Source organism: Rosa rugosa, chromosome 3 (genome assembly GCF_958449725.1).
Source record: "Rosa rugosa chromosome 3, drRosRugo1.1, whole genome shotgun sequence".
NCBI lineage: Eukaryota > Viridiplantae > Streptophyta > Magnoliopsida > Rosales > Rosaceae > Rosa > Rosa rugosa.
This window is the reverse complement of record NC_084822.1, coordinates 5,370,377-5,385,914: the sequence shown is the minus strand read 5'-3', so window position 1 is coordinate 5,385,914 and position 15,538 is coordinate 5,370,377. Positions and strand designations below refer to the sequence as shown.

General features: G+C 38.3%; 2 protein-coding genes across 2 annotated transcripts; one reads left to right on the top strand and one right to left on the bottom strand.

Moving 5' to 3' along the window:
- Positions 1-263: 263 nt before the first annotated feature.
- Positions 264-14,057, bottom strand: LOC133740880 (serine carboxypeptidase-like 18). The gene is made up of 14 exons (XM_062168820.1): positions 13,829-14,057; positions 13,586-13,722; positions 13,402-13,478; positions 13,125-13,247; positions 12,929-13,031; positions 12,790-12,827; positions 12,535-12,636; positions 10,501-10,581; positions 10,216-10,383; positions 9,897-9,968; positions 9,613-9,731; positions 9,413-9,526; positions 9,149-9,203; positions 264-547 (listed from the first exon to the last, which is right to left on the bottom strand). Exons 1-14 carry the CDS (start codon positions 13,963-13,965, stop codon positions 464-466), a joined length of 1,410 nt encoding a protein of 469 aa, XP_062024804.1. The 5' UTR covers positions 13,966-14,057; the 3' UTR covers positions 264-463.
- LOC133739985 (probable small nuclear ribonucleoprotein G) lies at positions 11,625-11,923 on the top strand. The gene has a single exon (XM_062167812.1). The coding sequence runs from the start codon at positions 11,679-11,681 to the stop codon at positions 11,919-11,921; it is 243 nt and encodes an 80-aa protein (XP_062023796.1). The 5' UTR covers positions 11,625-11,678; the 3' UTR covers positions 11,922-11,923.
- Positions 14,058-15,538: the final 1,481 nt, after the last annotated feature.

Sequence of the window (15,538 nt, the reverse complement as noted above, 5' to 3'; positions counted from 1 at the left end):
AGTATTTGATCACATTTCCGCAATTCAACTGTTAGATATTTAGATATTCATGTGTAGATCATTTATGCAATTTTTCAACCAAATTGAAAATCGTTAAAGCATTCATAATCTTGATTTATCATTTATGAACATGAACGATTCATGTTTGACAGATTTAGTTCGTCCATTGATTTGATCTTCTTCGGTACCTTAACAATTAACAATTTGGAAGAAAATTTCAGAAGTGATATACTCATGCATACATAAATATCTAATGGTTGATTTGTTGTAATGTAATGGAAAATGGTCTCCTAAACTTTTGTTTAGAAAGTTCTCATGAAGCTCTTATTTTAGTGGTCCTCATTACAAGACTACAAGATCAATAAAGTGGCCAGATAACCAGATAACTTGAAGTTTACATATTTTTATCAAATATTGCATAGAAACTATTATTTTTAAATTACAAATTGACATGAAGAAAAATTTAGAGAGGATAATAATGGATCCACCTATGGAACATGTCAAAAACTTCCTTGCGTTTGTACTCGTGCGGTGAGTGACCAGCTCCCTGCATAGGATTAACCAAATTATTGCAGGAGTCCAAATAGGTTTAGGATTACTTAGCCTAGTTGTAATAGGGTTAGCATATTCCTACTTGTACTCAAAGATATCGTACTTGTAATTCTCTATAAATAGAGGTCCCAATTATCAATGAAATATCTCAATTTTCTCCTGAATTCTCTCTCTCTAAAACCTGTTATCAGAAAGAGCCCTAACCTTGATTCAAAAGCCAAAAGCCAAAAACCCAAAACTTTATACTCTCTATACACTGCCTTTCCTCCTACACCGAGTCAAACTTGTCTTAGGCCTCTCATGCATCACTGCCGCAGCCGTGAACCACCACAGCGCTACCAGCAAGATATTCTTACCAACCAGGATGGCGAGTCTGCAGCAATCATGCACGAAGATCAAAAGCACCGTCGTAACCCAAGCAAACAACCTTCGAGAAATTTTCCAAGTAAGCTTTATTAAATGTTCCTACTTTCTTTAAATTTTTGCTTACTACTCTTCAGGGATTCTTATATCCCTTCTTCTACCTCCCACCTTTTTTATAACATGAGATTTTAAGTTGAACTGTGGGGGTTCGTGCTACTCCGAACATAGATTTGTTGAGAATTTAAACAATCGACCATTAAACATCATTGTTTCAGTCTAATCAAAAATCTTTGGAAATTAAATTCTTGGTAGCGGTTTGCGCTCAGAAATTTACATTAGTTTTGTGGAAGTATTAAATGCTCTGAAATATTAGCTCGAATCTGCCCCATTGGACACTACTTGAGTATATTGTTGAAAATAATCCTAGAAATCTATGAGTTTCGCTTAAAGAGCGTTTTGGGAATGTCCAAGACTCCCACCTCCTTGAATGGTGCGAGAAGTGGAATAATCTTCGGCAACTTTAAGTCCATGCTTGATTACAATTTGGAAGCTCTCCGCATCAAATCAATGATGCAATTATGTAATCAAATTATAACAAAAATGAACAACTTGAGAAAAATCTCTGTACCTTCCCTGTCTTTGCTATAATAATAACCAAGCAATATCAGATTAAAATCCAAAATGGACGGATGGCTAGATTTCATCATCAACTGATTTTAGTGATGTCCATTGCTGAAAAGCACAACAATTTTCTCGTGAAGAATCATAATTCTCGATCCGTTGAATCTAAGGCTATTATGGAGTCAAATTATAATGGCGCCCCTAAGAGAACTGTCGCGAGCGAAACCCTAATCCTAAAGGGGAATCGATCCAGACGATCTGGTCCATACGGTCGTTTAGGACAGGAAGGAAGCCGCCAGAATAACCAGCGGAACCACAGTCGAGGAAGCCACCATGGACAGAGAGGAGCTGCCAACAATGGTGTCGCCGCAGGCCCTAGAAGTCATGGCACGTGCGTGAATCCCACACCTCAATCAAAGAGGGAACACCAAATATTGAGTAATAATGAGATGTGTTTCCGATGTGAAACATTCAATCATTGGGCAAATGTATGTAGAGCACCAAATGCGGTAGCTAACGCATACAAGATCATGAAAAATGAAAGAGAATCCCATCATGTCGAACGTAGTGAATATATCAAGCTCAAGGTTGTAGACTTCAACTCTGCCAAAGTCGATGACATGAATGTTGTTGAATATGATGACTAGAACCTTGTTTACTTTCTAAGAAATTTTGTAATGGAATTTGCGTTACTATTAGTAACATTGGTCTAACTCTTTTCTAACTAGGCTTATCCAATTAAATGCGATGTCTAGGCAAGGTTTGAACGAGAGAAAGTGTTTTTAAGTGAGCCTAGCTCCACCAAAATCTCTTTGTACCTTACCTGGTCGCGACTGATTGGAGTTACCGAAAATATTGAGTGACGACCATTGTTTTCTAGTTTATTTGGATTAGATTATTTTTTAGACTTTCAATGTAATCGTTGGCATATATTAAGCTTTAAAGATGTTCGAGCCAACGGATATCATGCGGAAACGCATTGTGAAAATATGAATGAATTCCTTTGCATTACCTCTAATGATTGTGGACGTAATACAGTACAGCGTGTTCGCCACCACATTGGATGGCTGGTGCATTGGCCTTACCGTAATAGGGCCGAGACGAGAAGTATGACCCTTCAATTAGAACGCCCCATATCTTGTGACACGCGGAGCGTGGCATTTCCTTTTATAAAGTCCGTATAACTTTTAACCAAAAATTCATTCTTTATAAATCAACAAATACCATTCAAAGAGTGCATTGCCTCTTTGAGTGAAGAAGAGAAGGGCTTTGTATAGAAACCCCGGAGCCCTACTAGGCTCACCATTATTTCATTTCATTCCTTTTACGTACGGCCAAAGAACATATACATGGAGCTATGTCAACTTACGTACGTCTTGTTGACCAAATGATCAGGTATACCACGCCATTTATCATCCTCTATATAAAGAGAGGAGAGAGAAATAAAAATAAATTAAAGAAACTCATGTGCCTCTCTAGTGGAGTCTATGTTACCACTATTTGAGCTATTGAATCTAACAATGTCTTAAGAGATGACTTGTGAGATCAAGACACATATAAGCTTTGGCGCAATAGGTTAGGTTATCCTGGTCGTGATAATGATGATCCATATTCTTAAGGCTTCACACAGACATCCTTTCTTTTGAGCTACACAAAACAAGAATTAAAAGTTGATTCATGGAGACCCTCGAAACAGCCATTGCGCCTCAGGTTGTCGCCGCTGCCATGCTCTTGCGCCATCATCCATTTTTTATGCTAAAGGTAGCACCATAGTCTCCCACTATGCTTCTAATTAACACCAATAGTGGCGCCATGGCCTAACCGAAATCCTCATCAGTTGCCTCTAAGGCCGAACACTCTTTTTGCAAAGCATATTCTTAGGGAAATCATAATCGAGACCGTCTTACAGAAAAGATACAAAAGAGCTTATCCTCTTTTTACACATAATCCAATGGGATATCTATGGACCTCTTTAGATACTTTATGGTGTTAGTTGACACGCCAACATGCTGGTCACATGTCACACTCTTGTCCACACGTAATGTTGCTTATACTAAACTCCTAGCATCCGAATCATCCTATTAGGTCAATTTGTCTGGATAATGCTAAAGAGTTTATATCAAATACTTTCGGTGATTATTGCATGTCCATTAGGATTGATGTTGAACATCTGGTCTCCTATGTTCACACCCGGAATAGTCTTGCGGAAGCCACCACTAAAAGATTGCAAATGGTCGCTCGAATGTTGGTAATTCGCACCAACCTTCTAATTTTCGCTTGGGGCAATGCAATTTTGCCCGTAGTTGTACTTATTCCTCTATGACCCACAGGCACTCAACCCTTCTCTGCGTTACAGTTGGTCACTTGGTACTAGCTTGATGTCTCGCACTTACACATATTTGAGTGCGCGATACATGTGCCAAATGCACCGCCGCAACGTACCAAAATGGGTCATCAGTGACGAATGGGTATATATGTTGGATATGATTCTCCATCCATTATCTGCTATTTAGAATCCCTTGACAGGTAATCTCTTTATCCCTAGATTTGTGGATTGTCACTTTGATGAGACAGTCTTCCTGTCGTTAAGGGGAGATAAGAACGTCAACGTTCAACAGGAACGGTAGGAATTGTCTTGGTCTGTCCTCACATATTCTCATCTAATTAATCCCCAAACAGCACAGTTTGACATTGAAGTGCGGAGAATTATGGATCTTCAGAATGTAGCAGATGCATTGCCTGATGTATTTTCTGACATCCCTAGTGTGACGAGATCACAAATACCGACTGCAAATATGCCTACAAGGATAGACAACCCTACAATGACACTTAATGCCACCCAAGAAGAATTGGGCACGGCGTCGTCGCCATAGATGGTACCACGACAGCAATACAGGTTAAGGCCCCCGCCAGGAATCGTGGGTAGCTCGTGGGTTTGATGGATACTCGTTCTAGGAAAGAAGAAAACTTGGCACAATCTAATCCACTGATCATCGATGCTCAAAATCTGTCCCATGAGGATATTCTAGATTATGATTATGTCCAAGAGACATCGTTGGGGGAAGCTTCAGCATTAGAACTAATTCCTCAGAATAGAGAGATCTTTGTTAATTACACTAGTGTACATGAGTCGTGGGATCGACATGCCATCATTATTGATGATCTATTCGCATACTCTGTTGCGCGTGAAATTATTGATTCAGATGATATTGAACTCCGCTCTGTTGATTAATGTAAACGTAGAACAAATTGGCCTAAATAGAAAGATGCCATCCAGGCTGAATTAGATTCACTATCACTCTGTTGATGAATGTCAATGTAGAGAAAATTGGCCTAAATGGAAATCTGCAATCCAAGCTGAATTAGATTCACAAGCGAAAAGAGATTTTTGGGCCGGTGATACCGACACCCCCTAATGTAAAACCTATTGGACATAAACGGGTCTTCGTTGGTAAGAGTAATGAAAAAAACGAGATTGTGAGGTACAAAGCTCACCTCATGGCGCAAGTCTTCAATCAACGCCCTAGAATCGACTACGATATACTCTCCCCTAATGGACGTTATAACGTTCCGCACCTTTTTATCAGTTTGGTAATTTCTGAAAAATTGAACATGCAGATTATGGATGAAATCACAGCATATCTCTATAGGGATCTAGAAACATAGATAAATTTGAAGGTCCTTAATGGACTTCAATTGGCTGAATCAAGTATATCTCGACCACTGATTCACACGCAATGTACGTGTGTTTCTAGCCCTAATTACCTTGAAATTAGCGAATACTCAAGCATTATTTCGTAGTATTACTTTGTTTTCTTCATTTGTAGGAAATTATGGTCAAGAGAGGAAAAAGACGAAAGAAGTAGCGAATTTGAGCAAAATGTCAACTTCCGACTAAAGGACAAAAAGTCAAATGGTTGACCATCGGGTCAACCAAGTCAACTTGGCCCGATAGCATGAAGTCCAAGACCCAAGACCAAAGAAGCACACAAGTGAAGACCCAAGCCCATTTGTATTACTTCTTTGTATTTAAATTTCAAAGTCAAAATTGAAAGGAGTGAATTGGAAGCAAAAGAAGTGAAATTACCGAAAAGCTCCGATGGAATTGTGTGGAAACTCCAGCGAGAGCCCGATCAATCCATGGCTTTACGAGTGGTGGACCACACACCTCACACACATCACACATGTGGATGGAGATATTTATTTGTGTTCACACTAGACACACACTCACTTACACTTTTACCCTCCGGTTTTCTTTTTATTTTCCAAAATGTTTTCTAATCTTCTAATTCTATACATTTTTATTAGGTTGTTTTAGTCTTTTTATTTTACCATTTTTCTACTTGTTTTTGAGCCCTTGGATCTAGGGTACAAGTCTAATATTGACCCTTGAACCCTAGGGGGTATTTAAGAACCTTTGCACACACATTTCACAAGGTTAAGACCCATTTTTCTTCACCCTAGGCCTTTTGGCCGAATTTGGGACTTCTCTCCCTTCTCACCTCTTCCTCTCTTCTTCATCCCCCATTCTTCACATGTAAGCTTGCACAAGGAGGAGGCACACACATTTCCGGTATCTAGGCCACCATCTCTACACCATGGCTTCATAAGGGTAGCAAGAGAAGCCATGAAGTTATGGCAATAGCTAGTGACAAGCTTTGCCTTAAATTTCATGGATTTCTCCTCTCTTTCCCTCTTCTTTCTCTCTCTTATTTCTTGCTTATGGTATTGTTTGATGTGTATTGATATATACTTGTGTGTGACCTCTCATGGTTTTAGGGTTTTGAAACCCAAGTTTAGTTTTGTATGGTTTTGTTGAGGAATTAATAAAATTGATGTTTATTCATATGATTTGTGTACTCTTGCTTTAATTTCTTCACTCTAGATGTATGATTTAGGTTTTCCCCTCCTTAATCTATGTTTGGTGTGTTGGAATTGGAATATTAAATTGGGGAATTTATATTTCAATTTAGATTATGGCATGAGTGTGGTGTTTGCCCATTGCATATCTCTATTTTCCATTTGGATTTCTTAGATTGTGGTTCTCAAGTCACCCAATTTTGAGTATTATTACCCTTGATTGTCGGAATAGTATTCGGAATTGTTAGGTAGGGTAATTGTTATCACAAGTACTCTTTTCGACCTTATTATTTGTGGTGATAGTTGCTAGAGTGTGTTACAATCGATTGTCGAAACATAAAGCATTTAGTTTTGAGCACTTGTGGCCCTAACAAGGCATAAGGTTTGAGACTAGAATAGGGTAGCCAAAAACTAAGTATTCTTTCTTCTTCTTGTTTTTGCTTAGGGTTTGACTACTACTATTTTATGACAATCAATTTAGCTTTCTTTTCGACCTCTTAATGCTAAATGGAAATCCGACAAAACATTTGAAGCATCATTTGAATTAATCATCATCATTCCATGTGATTTTAGATTTGTGTGGAGAACCTTGAATTCCATGGTGACCCTTGATGCGATGCATCCCATCCTTCTATCTGTCTTATTTTTATGTCGTAGTTAGTTAGTTTATTTATCATTTATGAAAATCCAAAAACATTGTGACTTTCCCACTACCATTCATTTGTAAATCCATGTGGGCGTGAGCATTACAAGCACTTTTGTGTGTTTCACGGCCCTATCTAGGCCTTGCTTGGTGCAAGGCCGTCTATGTGACTTTGTGTGATGCAAAGTCATGCTTGAATGAGGCTCGGTGCCTTGTTTAGCATTTTTTCTATTTTTATTTGTGATTTTCAGTGACCTAGAACCAAAGGATTCTTAGCTAGCTCGTAATCCCCGAGGTAAAATAAACCGGGACGTAAATATTTCCCATCTTTGATGACCGTGTTAATTGTTACGCGATAGGCGAATGAAAAATGCATAAATCAACCACGGAGCACGTATTAAGTAAGGCTAAGATGCTCACTTTACGCACTAAAGCAATCCAGATGAATGTGGTATAACCGTCTAAGTGATTACTTGATTGAGAAGGGATATGTCAATAATGAATTAAGCCCATGTGTTTTCATTAAGAAAATAAGTTCCGGGTTTGCTATTGTTGCAGTATATATTGATGACAATAACCTAATTGGGATTCTAGATGAGTTAAAGGAAACCGCAGAGCACGTGAAATCTGAATTCGAGATTGAAGATCTGGCAAAAACACGGTTTTGTCTAGGTTTAGAACTTGCACTGTACTAATAGAATTCTGATTCATCAATTGGCTTACACACAAAGGATGTTTAGGTGCTTTAACGAAGATAAAGTCAAGCCTGTTAGCACTCTCATAGTCGTCCGAACCCCTAACCCTAAAAAGTATCCATTTCGTCCTAAGGATGATCATGAGGAAGACGGATTAGAGGCTAAAGTTCCCTATCTAAGTGCAATAGGCACATTAGTTTACTTAACACAATCCACAAAACCAGATATCTCATTTGTTGTAAACTTGTTAGCTATATAGCAACGCGCCAACGCTACGTCATTGGACTGGTGTAAAAAAGATCTTTTGATACCTAAAGAGTAATATAGATATGGGCTTATTCTATTCCTGCAAAGAGAAAACCAAGTCTGATATGATGGAATCAGATTCCACATATCTTAAAGCTGCCGGCTGGCATGCATTATCCCTCCATCAAAATTCTAATGATGTTTTGATGGGTTTTGCTGATGCCAGGTATCTCTCTGACCCATATTAAGGTCGTTCTCAAGCTGGTTATGGGTTTATCATGGGAAACACCGCAATACCTTGGAGGTCTACTAAACAGACCCTTGTCACTACTTCTTCGAATCATGCAAAGATTATAGCTCTTCATGAAGACATTCATGAATGTATATGGCTTAAGTCGATAATTATGCATGTTCGAGATACATGTGGCCTGAAATCTACCACAGATAAACCTGCTACGTGCATTTATGAGGAAAATGCCACTTGCATTGAACAAAAAGTAAGGTTTTATCAAGTGCCTAAGTTCTTCTACAACTAGCAACAACAAACGACACTCCTCAAGATAGAAGTGAATCAAGTCCGATCTGAGGATGATAAGGTAGACTTTAGTAAGTCATTGCCTAAATCCACATTCGAGAAACATGTAGGCAACATTGGCTACAAAAATTATCCGAACTCCCATGATTGTAGTAATCAGGGGAAGATGTTATGGCAGGCAGGGGGGGTTGGGGTGGTGGGGGGTGGGGAGATTTGATATTGACACTATGTTCTCAAAATATGAAGAGTGTGTTGTACTCTTTTTCCCCTTTGACCGAGGTTGTTTTTGTCTTAGTGGGATTTTGTTACTTGGTAAGATTTTTAATGAGGCAACATGAGGAGCACTATCGACGTCTACAATGTCATATTTGGACGGCACAAGAGGGGGCATTGCAAGAAATCAAGATATTGTGAGCCTAGTCCAAATAGCCTGGTTGTAATAGGATTAGACTATTCCTACTTGTACTCAAAAATATTGTACTTGTAATCCTCTATAAATAGAGACTCTTATTATCAATAAAAAGATCTCAATTTTCTCCCGAATTCTCTTTCTTTAAAACACAAATCAATATAAATAAGAAATCTGGAAGAAACGGAGAAATCAGAAGAAGCTAAAGATAACTGTTTTCTTGCCTTAATAGTTGCATATGTCAGGCGATATCCATCGTTTGTATACCTCCTTGTGTACCTAAAACAATATATATTGCAGCATTAGTACGAAGAATGCAATTACTTCAGGATAAGACACCGTTATAAGCTCTTGCTCTTACAATACAATTACATTGTACACCCGTCCATTTTACTGAAGACTCTCTCTGTATGATATACAAAAATTTTTGGTTGGAAATTTTGAATTTTAAATGCGACATATGAACTTAATGATGTGATTAAACTCACCCTGCGACTTGACCATCAACGAACCAAGGACGCCAATCCGTGTCGAGTGTGAGGTCTAGTGTGCTTATCCAGTACTCAATACCATTATGTGGAATATTCATGTCATGGTCACCACTGTGAGAACACAAAACTTTGTATCAGAAAACTTAACAATGATCTGCACCTAACATTCAAATTATTAACTATACGTGATTTCTTACCTGAAAACCAGTAATTGCAGGCCTGTTTCGGTAAGATTCTTGTGATAAGCGACAGCATCATAGGTGTCGTAAGTGTATGAGAGACTAAGGTTGCACCTAAAAAATATTTTAACAGTTCCCTGTTGAAATGAAGATATAACAACATTAAAAGCAAAATCTTAATCAAGGGCTTGACCTATCAGATAATTTTTGTTCAGTTTTGACGTATGAAAGTTTTTTATGAATGAGAATCAAGAGTAAATACAGCATATTAAGCCAGAGTTCTGAGATTAGAAAACAATTACCGGTCGAATATGAAGAGCCTCTTGGACTCCTTCATAATTTCCCCATACATCCGAAAGCAAATAAGGGAAATTCTGCCAAATAAATTGAGGAAATAATATCCAGATATAACCATTAATGTTGTATTCCTTTTTTGTGTCCAAACACATAAAACCTTGGAAAATTTTCATTTCTCAAGGTGGGGTTATTCCACATCCTAATTATAGAACAAATCTTCTGTAATATAGATGCGATTTACACCTCAATTCGACTAATGTGGTCTTCCTTCGGGTTAGGCCGTGACAAAGAGGTAAATTAACACACAGCGTGAGAGAAACTTACATGGCAATAAAAATCTTGTTTGTTTGTAATTGATGATGGTAGGCTTAATGAACTCCTGATGGGGTTTTGTCTGAGAGATCTTCTGGCCGCTTTTTCTTCCTTTTCTTTCGGGGACAAGAGAGTGCAATCGGGATCCAAAGGACTGCTTCCACTTATTTCAGCAATGCACTGCACATTATGTAAAAGGATCACACTACTAGTAGTAAACGAACCCCATTAAACAAATAAAATGTAAAAAGAGACAATGAGGATGACGAGGATGACGAAGGCAAGGATTTTGCAAACCTCGGTTATAGCACTGAGACTTTCTATGCATGCTGCAGTGGTTGTATCCGCATAATCCCCATTGCAACTGTTTTTGGCGGACTGAAAACACCAATGGTAATTATGTAAACATATAATGAACATGTTGTTCCTACCCTGCCTAGGAAACTTTTACTAGAAAGGAAAAATGTAATTAATTATTTGAGAAAAATTCAGCTACCCTCCCCAAACTATGTTGCCAAGGCCAATTTGATACCCGAACTCTCAAAAGTATCAATGTGATACCCAAACACATATTTTGACATCAACGTGATACTTCCGTCCAAAATTCGTGACGGTTCCGTTAAAAAAGTGACGTGTCAAGCACATAAAGACCAAAAACAAAGAAAAAGACCAATTTACCATTTTCTTTTGTTAATTCATTTTTTTTTTCTTTTTCTTTTTCCTTCTTCTTCATCTTCTCTCTTCCGCATCGACCCGACCTGACCTCTCTCTTCCGCTCTCCTTCTCTCTGCCATCACCGGGAAACCCAACTTCCGGTTACCACCTCACGTCACCACCACCATCCTTCGAACCAGCTCCCAATTTCGATCAAAACCCAAAGGCAGCTACCCCAACCGACGGTGGAAAATCGCCGTACACACCACCGCCGATGGCATCGAATCTGCATGCCTTCGTTCTCCAACCTCCAGTCCAAATCGAGCTAAACCACCTCCATAAATGGAATCAGCGCCTTACTACCCACCAATAGCCCATAACCTGGACCTCCGATTTCGACCGGAGCCACCCAGCACCGCCGTGAGAGCCACCGACTTACCTTTTTCTTTCGGTAAGCTATATTTCGTCCTCTCCCTTTGGATAATGCCATGAGTCATTGTGAATCGAAAAGCCTAATTCACTGCTCTCTGATTTGGAATATGAGGTTTGTGGAATCTGGAAAATTGAAGCTTTGGAGAAGAAATGAGCTACTGGGTCAGTTTCGACTGAAATCGAAATAAGGAATTCAGATGGTTAATGGATGTGGATTTCTGCGTTTTTGGAGTGTTGGAGGAGAGGAAGCTGCTGGGTTAATTTCAGTTGAAACTGGAAAAGGTGTTTACATGATTGTTGATGGTGAATTGCAGTAATTGGAATTAACTTCCAAATCTGGTAAAGAAGAATCCTTCCTCACCCAAAACCTCTCTCTCTAATCCTTCACCATGAGCAGGTCAGGTCAGCCCCCGGATCTGAAGAAGTACATGGACAAGAAGCTTCAAATCAAGCTAAATGCAAACCGAATGATTGTTGGAACCTTGCGTGGATTTGACCAGTTCATGAATCTGGTGGTTGATAACACTGTAGAAGTGAATGGTGATGAAAAGACTGGCATAGGCATGGTGGTGATCAGAGGAAACAGTGTGGTTACTGTTGAAGCACTTGAACCTGTGGCCAAAATGCAGTAGTTTTTGTTTTAAAAAAAATTTATCTGGATGTAGGATGCAAAGGGAAACTCTGTAACTTTGTTATGATGGTGAGGTGAATTCTATATCACCCTTGCCACCAAGCAGATTGTGATGAATGTAATTCTGTCGTTCTATATGGAATAGCAGTTAATTGAGTGTAAGATACAAAATGTGGTAATGCTACTGCTTTGACTTTGAAAAAAAAAAAAAAAAGTTTGGATACTTGGTAACTTGGATCTGTTACTTGGTGAAGTTGTTAAAAATCAGTAGAATGTTGTTTGTAGTCTCGTGAATGGGAAAGTGTTAAAATGGTGATAAAAAAAAAAAAAAAAAGTTGAAGATGAAAAGCATATCTTTTTTTTTAAAATATATATATATAACAAAATTGGTGTAAAAGTACGACTTTGCCCTTAAAATCTAGTCACATGTACGACACGTGATCATTTTTAACGGAACCATCACAAGTTTTGGACGGAAGTATCACGTTGATGTCAAAATATGTGTTTGGGTATCACATTGATACTATTGAGAGTTCGGGTATCAAATTGGCCTTGGCAACATAGTTTGGGGAGGGTAGCTGAATTTTTCTCTAATTATTTTGATCACTTCCTACCTCGTACATTGAATCTGATATTAGAGCCATCCTATGGGCAAAAGGTACTTTGGAATTTGCTTCAATACCAGTACTTGTATGCGGACAGCTAAGTACCATTCCCTAGGATCATATAAAAGATTGAACTATTAATTACTCGATATATTATCAAAATTCTGTAAATATCAAACAATCAGATATGTGATGTTATCCAATTTTCAATATAAAAAGCGTTAACCAAGCGGACGGGCAATTGAAATGCGATCATTCTCATACTTTGAGGTATATGGTTGGCTCGACTCCGGCTTCATTGCCTGCAAATCAATCAATAACAAGAAAAACGAGTCCACAGGTGCTACTTCGAGGCGTTATCATAATTGGAAAAAAGATTAACAAAGGAGTAGGTTGTGATTACTGTTGATTATATCTTGAGCAAGGATGGGAAGATTTATTCCAGCATATGAATCACTACCAATGTAGACTGGGTTTGTATCAAAATCCGGGTGTTCATCTATCCACTGCATCACAGTTTAACCAAAATAAAACAACAGTTAATGTAAAAACACGGTCAATCTGTAATCATTATATCAAAGTTAGACAAGTACACCTACACTTCTCAAAAAGTCATTGTACTGGCTTGCTGCTTGTGTATCTGTTGTGGTCCAAGCTCCGCTGTCGTTGGCGTATGAGAAACCAGTACCAACAGGTGCATCCAAAAATATTATACTGGCAGTCTGCATCAATAGGAAAATAAAAGTACAGATGATGTTAAATCTATTTTGATGTGTCAGTTTCATGTAAGAATGATCGATCGAGAGCTTAAATTGGTGAAATCTTGTTTAAATCGATGGTGCGGGCAAAAACTACCGATATCAAATTGTTGCATACCTTTGTCCATGTTTCTGGTTCATACATTAATGTTGGTAAGCCCCCGGTGTAATCTGAAATGTTGAACTTCAACGGGCCTAGAAATGAAAAAGCACAAGATGGTAAGAATCATAGGCGTAAACTTAAGACATAAGCACAATGACAAAACAAGAAACATTAATTAGTAGAAGAAATGAATACCTACCAATTTGGTAGAAGAATCCGTTTAAACCCGAACATCCAGGGCCTCCATTGAGGTAAAGCAAAACAGGGTCAGCTCCAGGGTTCCCTTCAGACTCGACAAAGTAGTAGTAGAACTCGATTCCATCCACACTAATGTACCTGAATACAACATTGTTTGTCGATCATCTACATGTACATGTCTCAGTAATGATAAAAATGTGAATTAATGTTACTTCGAAATACTGATGTAGCAATATACACTTACCCGGTTTCAAGGTTGAAGGGCAAATCACCGGAGTAGCCAGGCAGAGATTTTACAGGCCAATGAACTGAGAGTACAGTGCCGGAGAGAAGCAGTATAAGCAAGAAATGCAAGCATAGTGAGCTTGCTTTGGAACCCATTTCTTAGAAATTGTGTTAATGGGAGTCATTGGAAGCAAAGCTTCAAATATATTTTAGGGGGGATGGCAACAATAAAGAATTGAAAGGGCAGTAGCTAGCTACTGAATTATTGTTTCAGTAGCACATGTGGGAGTTGGTGCCGGTGTAGAAAGTTGGGAGTAGGTTAACCATTTTTTTTTTTTTTTTTGAAATGGGGGCTGGTGCGGCTGCCCTCAAGCCATGATTAATGAAACTGCAGAATACAAGGGGGGACATAAGGCCTGAACCCCAAATTACAATCAACATCAAGAGAACATCCTGAAATAATACCAAGAGTCTCTACAAAATCTATGTATTCTAACATACACCAATTAACAAAGAGTGCACGATTGGCTACTCTAAATATAACCATTTTTAGTAATGGTGAAAGTTGTTTTTTTTTTTTTTTTTTTGAGGGGGAGGACGTCAATAGGAACCACACACACACCCATGCAGTGTATCCCAGCTTTGCCAGACTAATCACTACACCGCAGACGCACGAACCCTCGTGTTAACGAGCAAAGGTCACTCAAATCTGCTGGCCACGAGATGGAGCTGGGAATCAAACGCTAGACCTGAGGGTTCCAGACTAGGCCGCTCGACCAGCACACCACACCATGTGGTTATGATGAAAGTTAGATGAACTAGATAATGTGAGAGAGACAGTTGAAGAGATTTGCCTATCAAAACAAAGCCATAAAAAATGAAGGTAAGAAAAACGTGATTGATTTGCCTAGTCAGGCTAAAATCTGATAATTTCCCTTTGTTGAAAAGTTTTTTGTTTTATATTTTAGTTTTCTTTCTAATGAATTATATTTTAGTTAATTAGAAAAGTGAAAAATCAAATTGGATTCACAAAAATGAAAAAAAAATATTGAAATCGTAATTTGAGCCCATAAAATCTGATAAGTAGAGTAATATTAGATCCTTTAATAAATAATGGGAGAATATGGTAAGTAAGAGTTAACAATGGATCTAATAATTAATTATTCACTTCTTCTTCTTCTTTTTTTTCTTTTTTTTTTTTACAAAAGTTCTATGGGAGCCTCTATTCATACCTCCAAAATTGGTATGTGGGGAGGTCCAATTAATAGACCTCCAACTTACTTTTATAAATAATCAATATGCTATCTACACCTCCCTAATCTTCCCAAAATGCCCATTGTCCAATAAAATTAAATTTTTTTTAGGAGGTTATATTCATACCTCCAAAATCGGTAGTTGAACTTCCAGTGGTGGAAATTTGAGCAAAAGCCACATCACTTGTGCGTGCCTTTGACCCCAATAGCAACTAATTACCCACGAATAAACGTGCCTATCTGCAAAAGCAACGCTGCAGCCACTTATGTTTGAGTCAGTGCACTGTAGGCCGGTTGCTATGGCAGAAAAAAGTCACGTATGTTTAGTTTGTGACTTGGTGGGCCCATGTAATTGAAATTGCTACCAACATATTCAATTAATATATTATAATATATGTACAAGCCACCTTTGTTTCATTGTGCGTGTCTTCATCCATAAAAATTATATAAAAAAATTATTTGTTGAAACAACCACT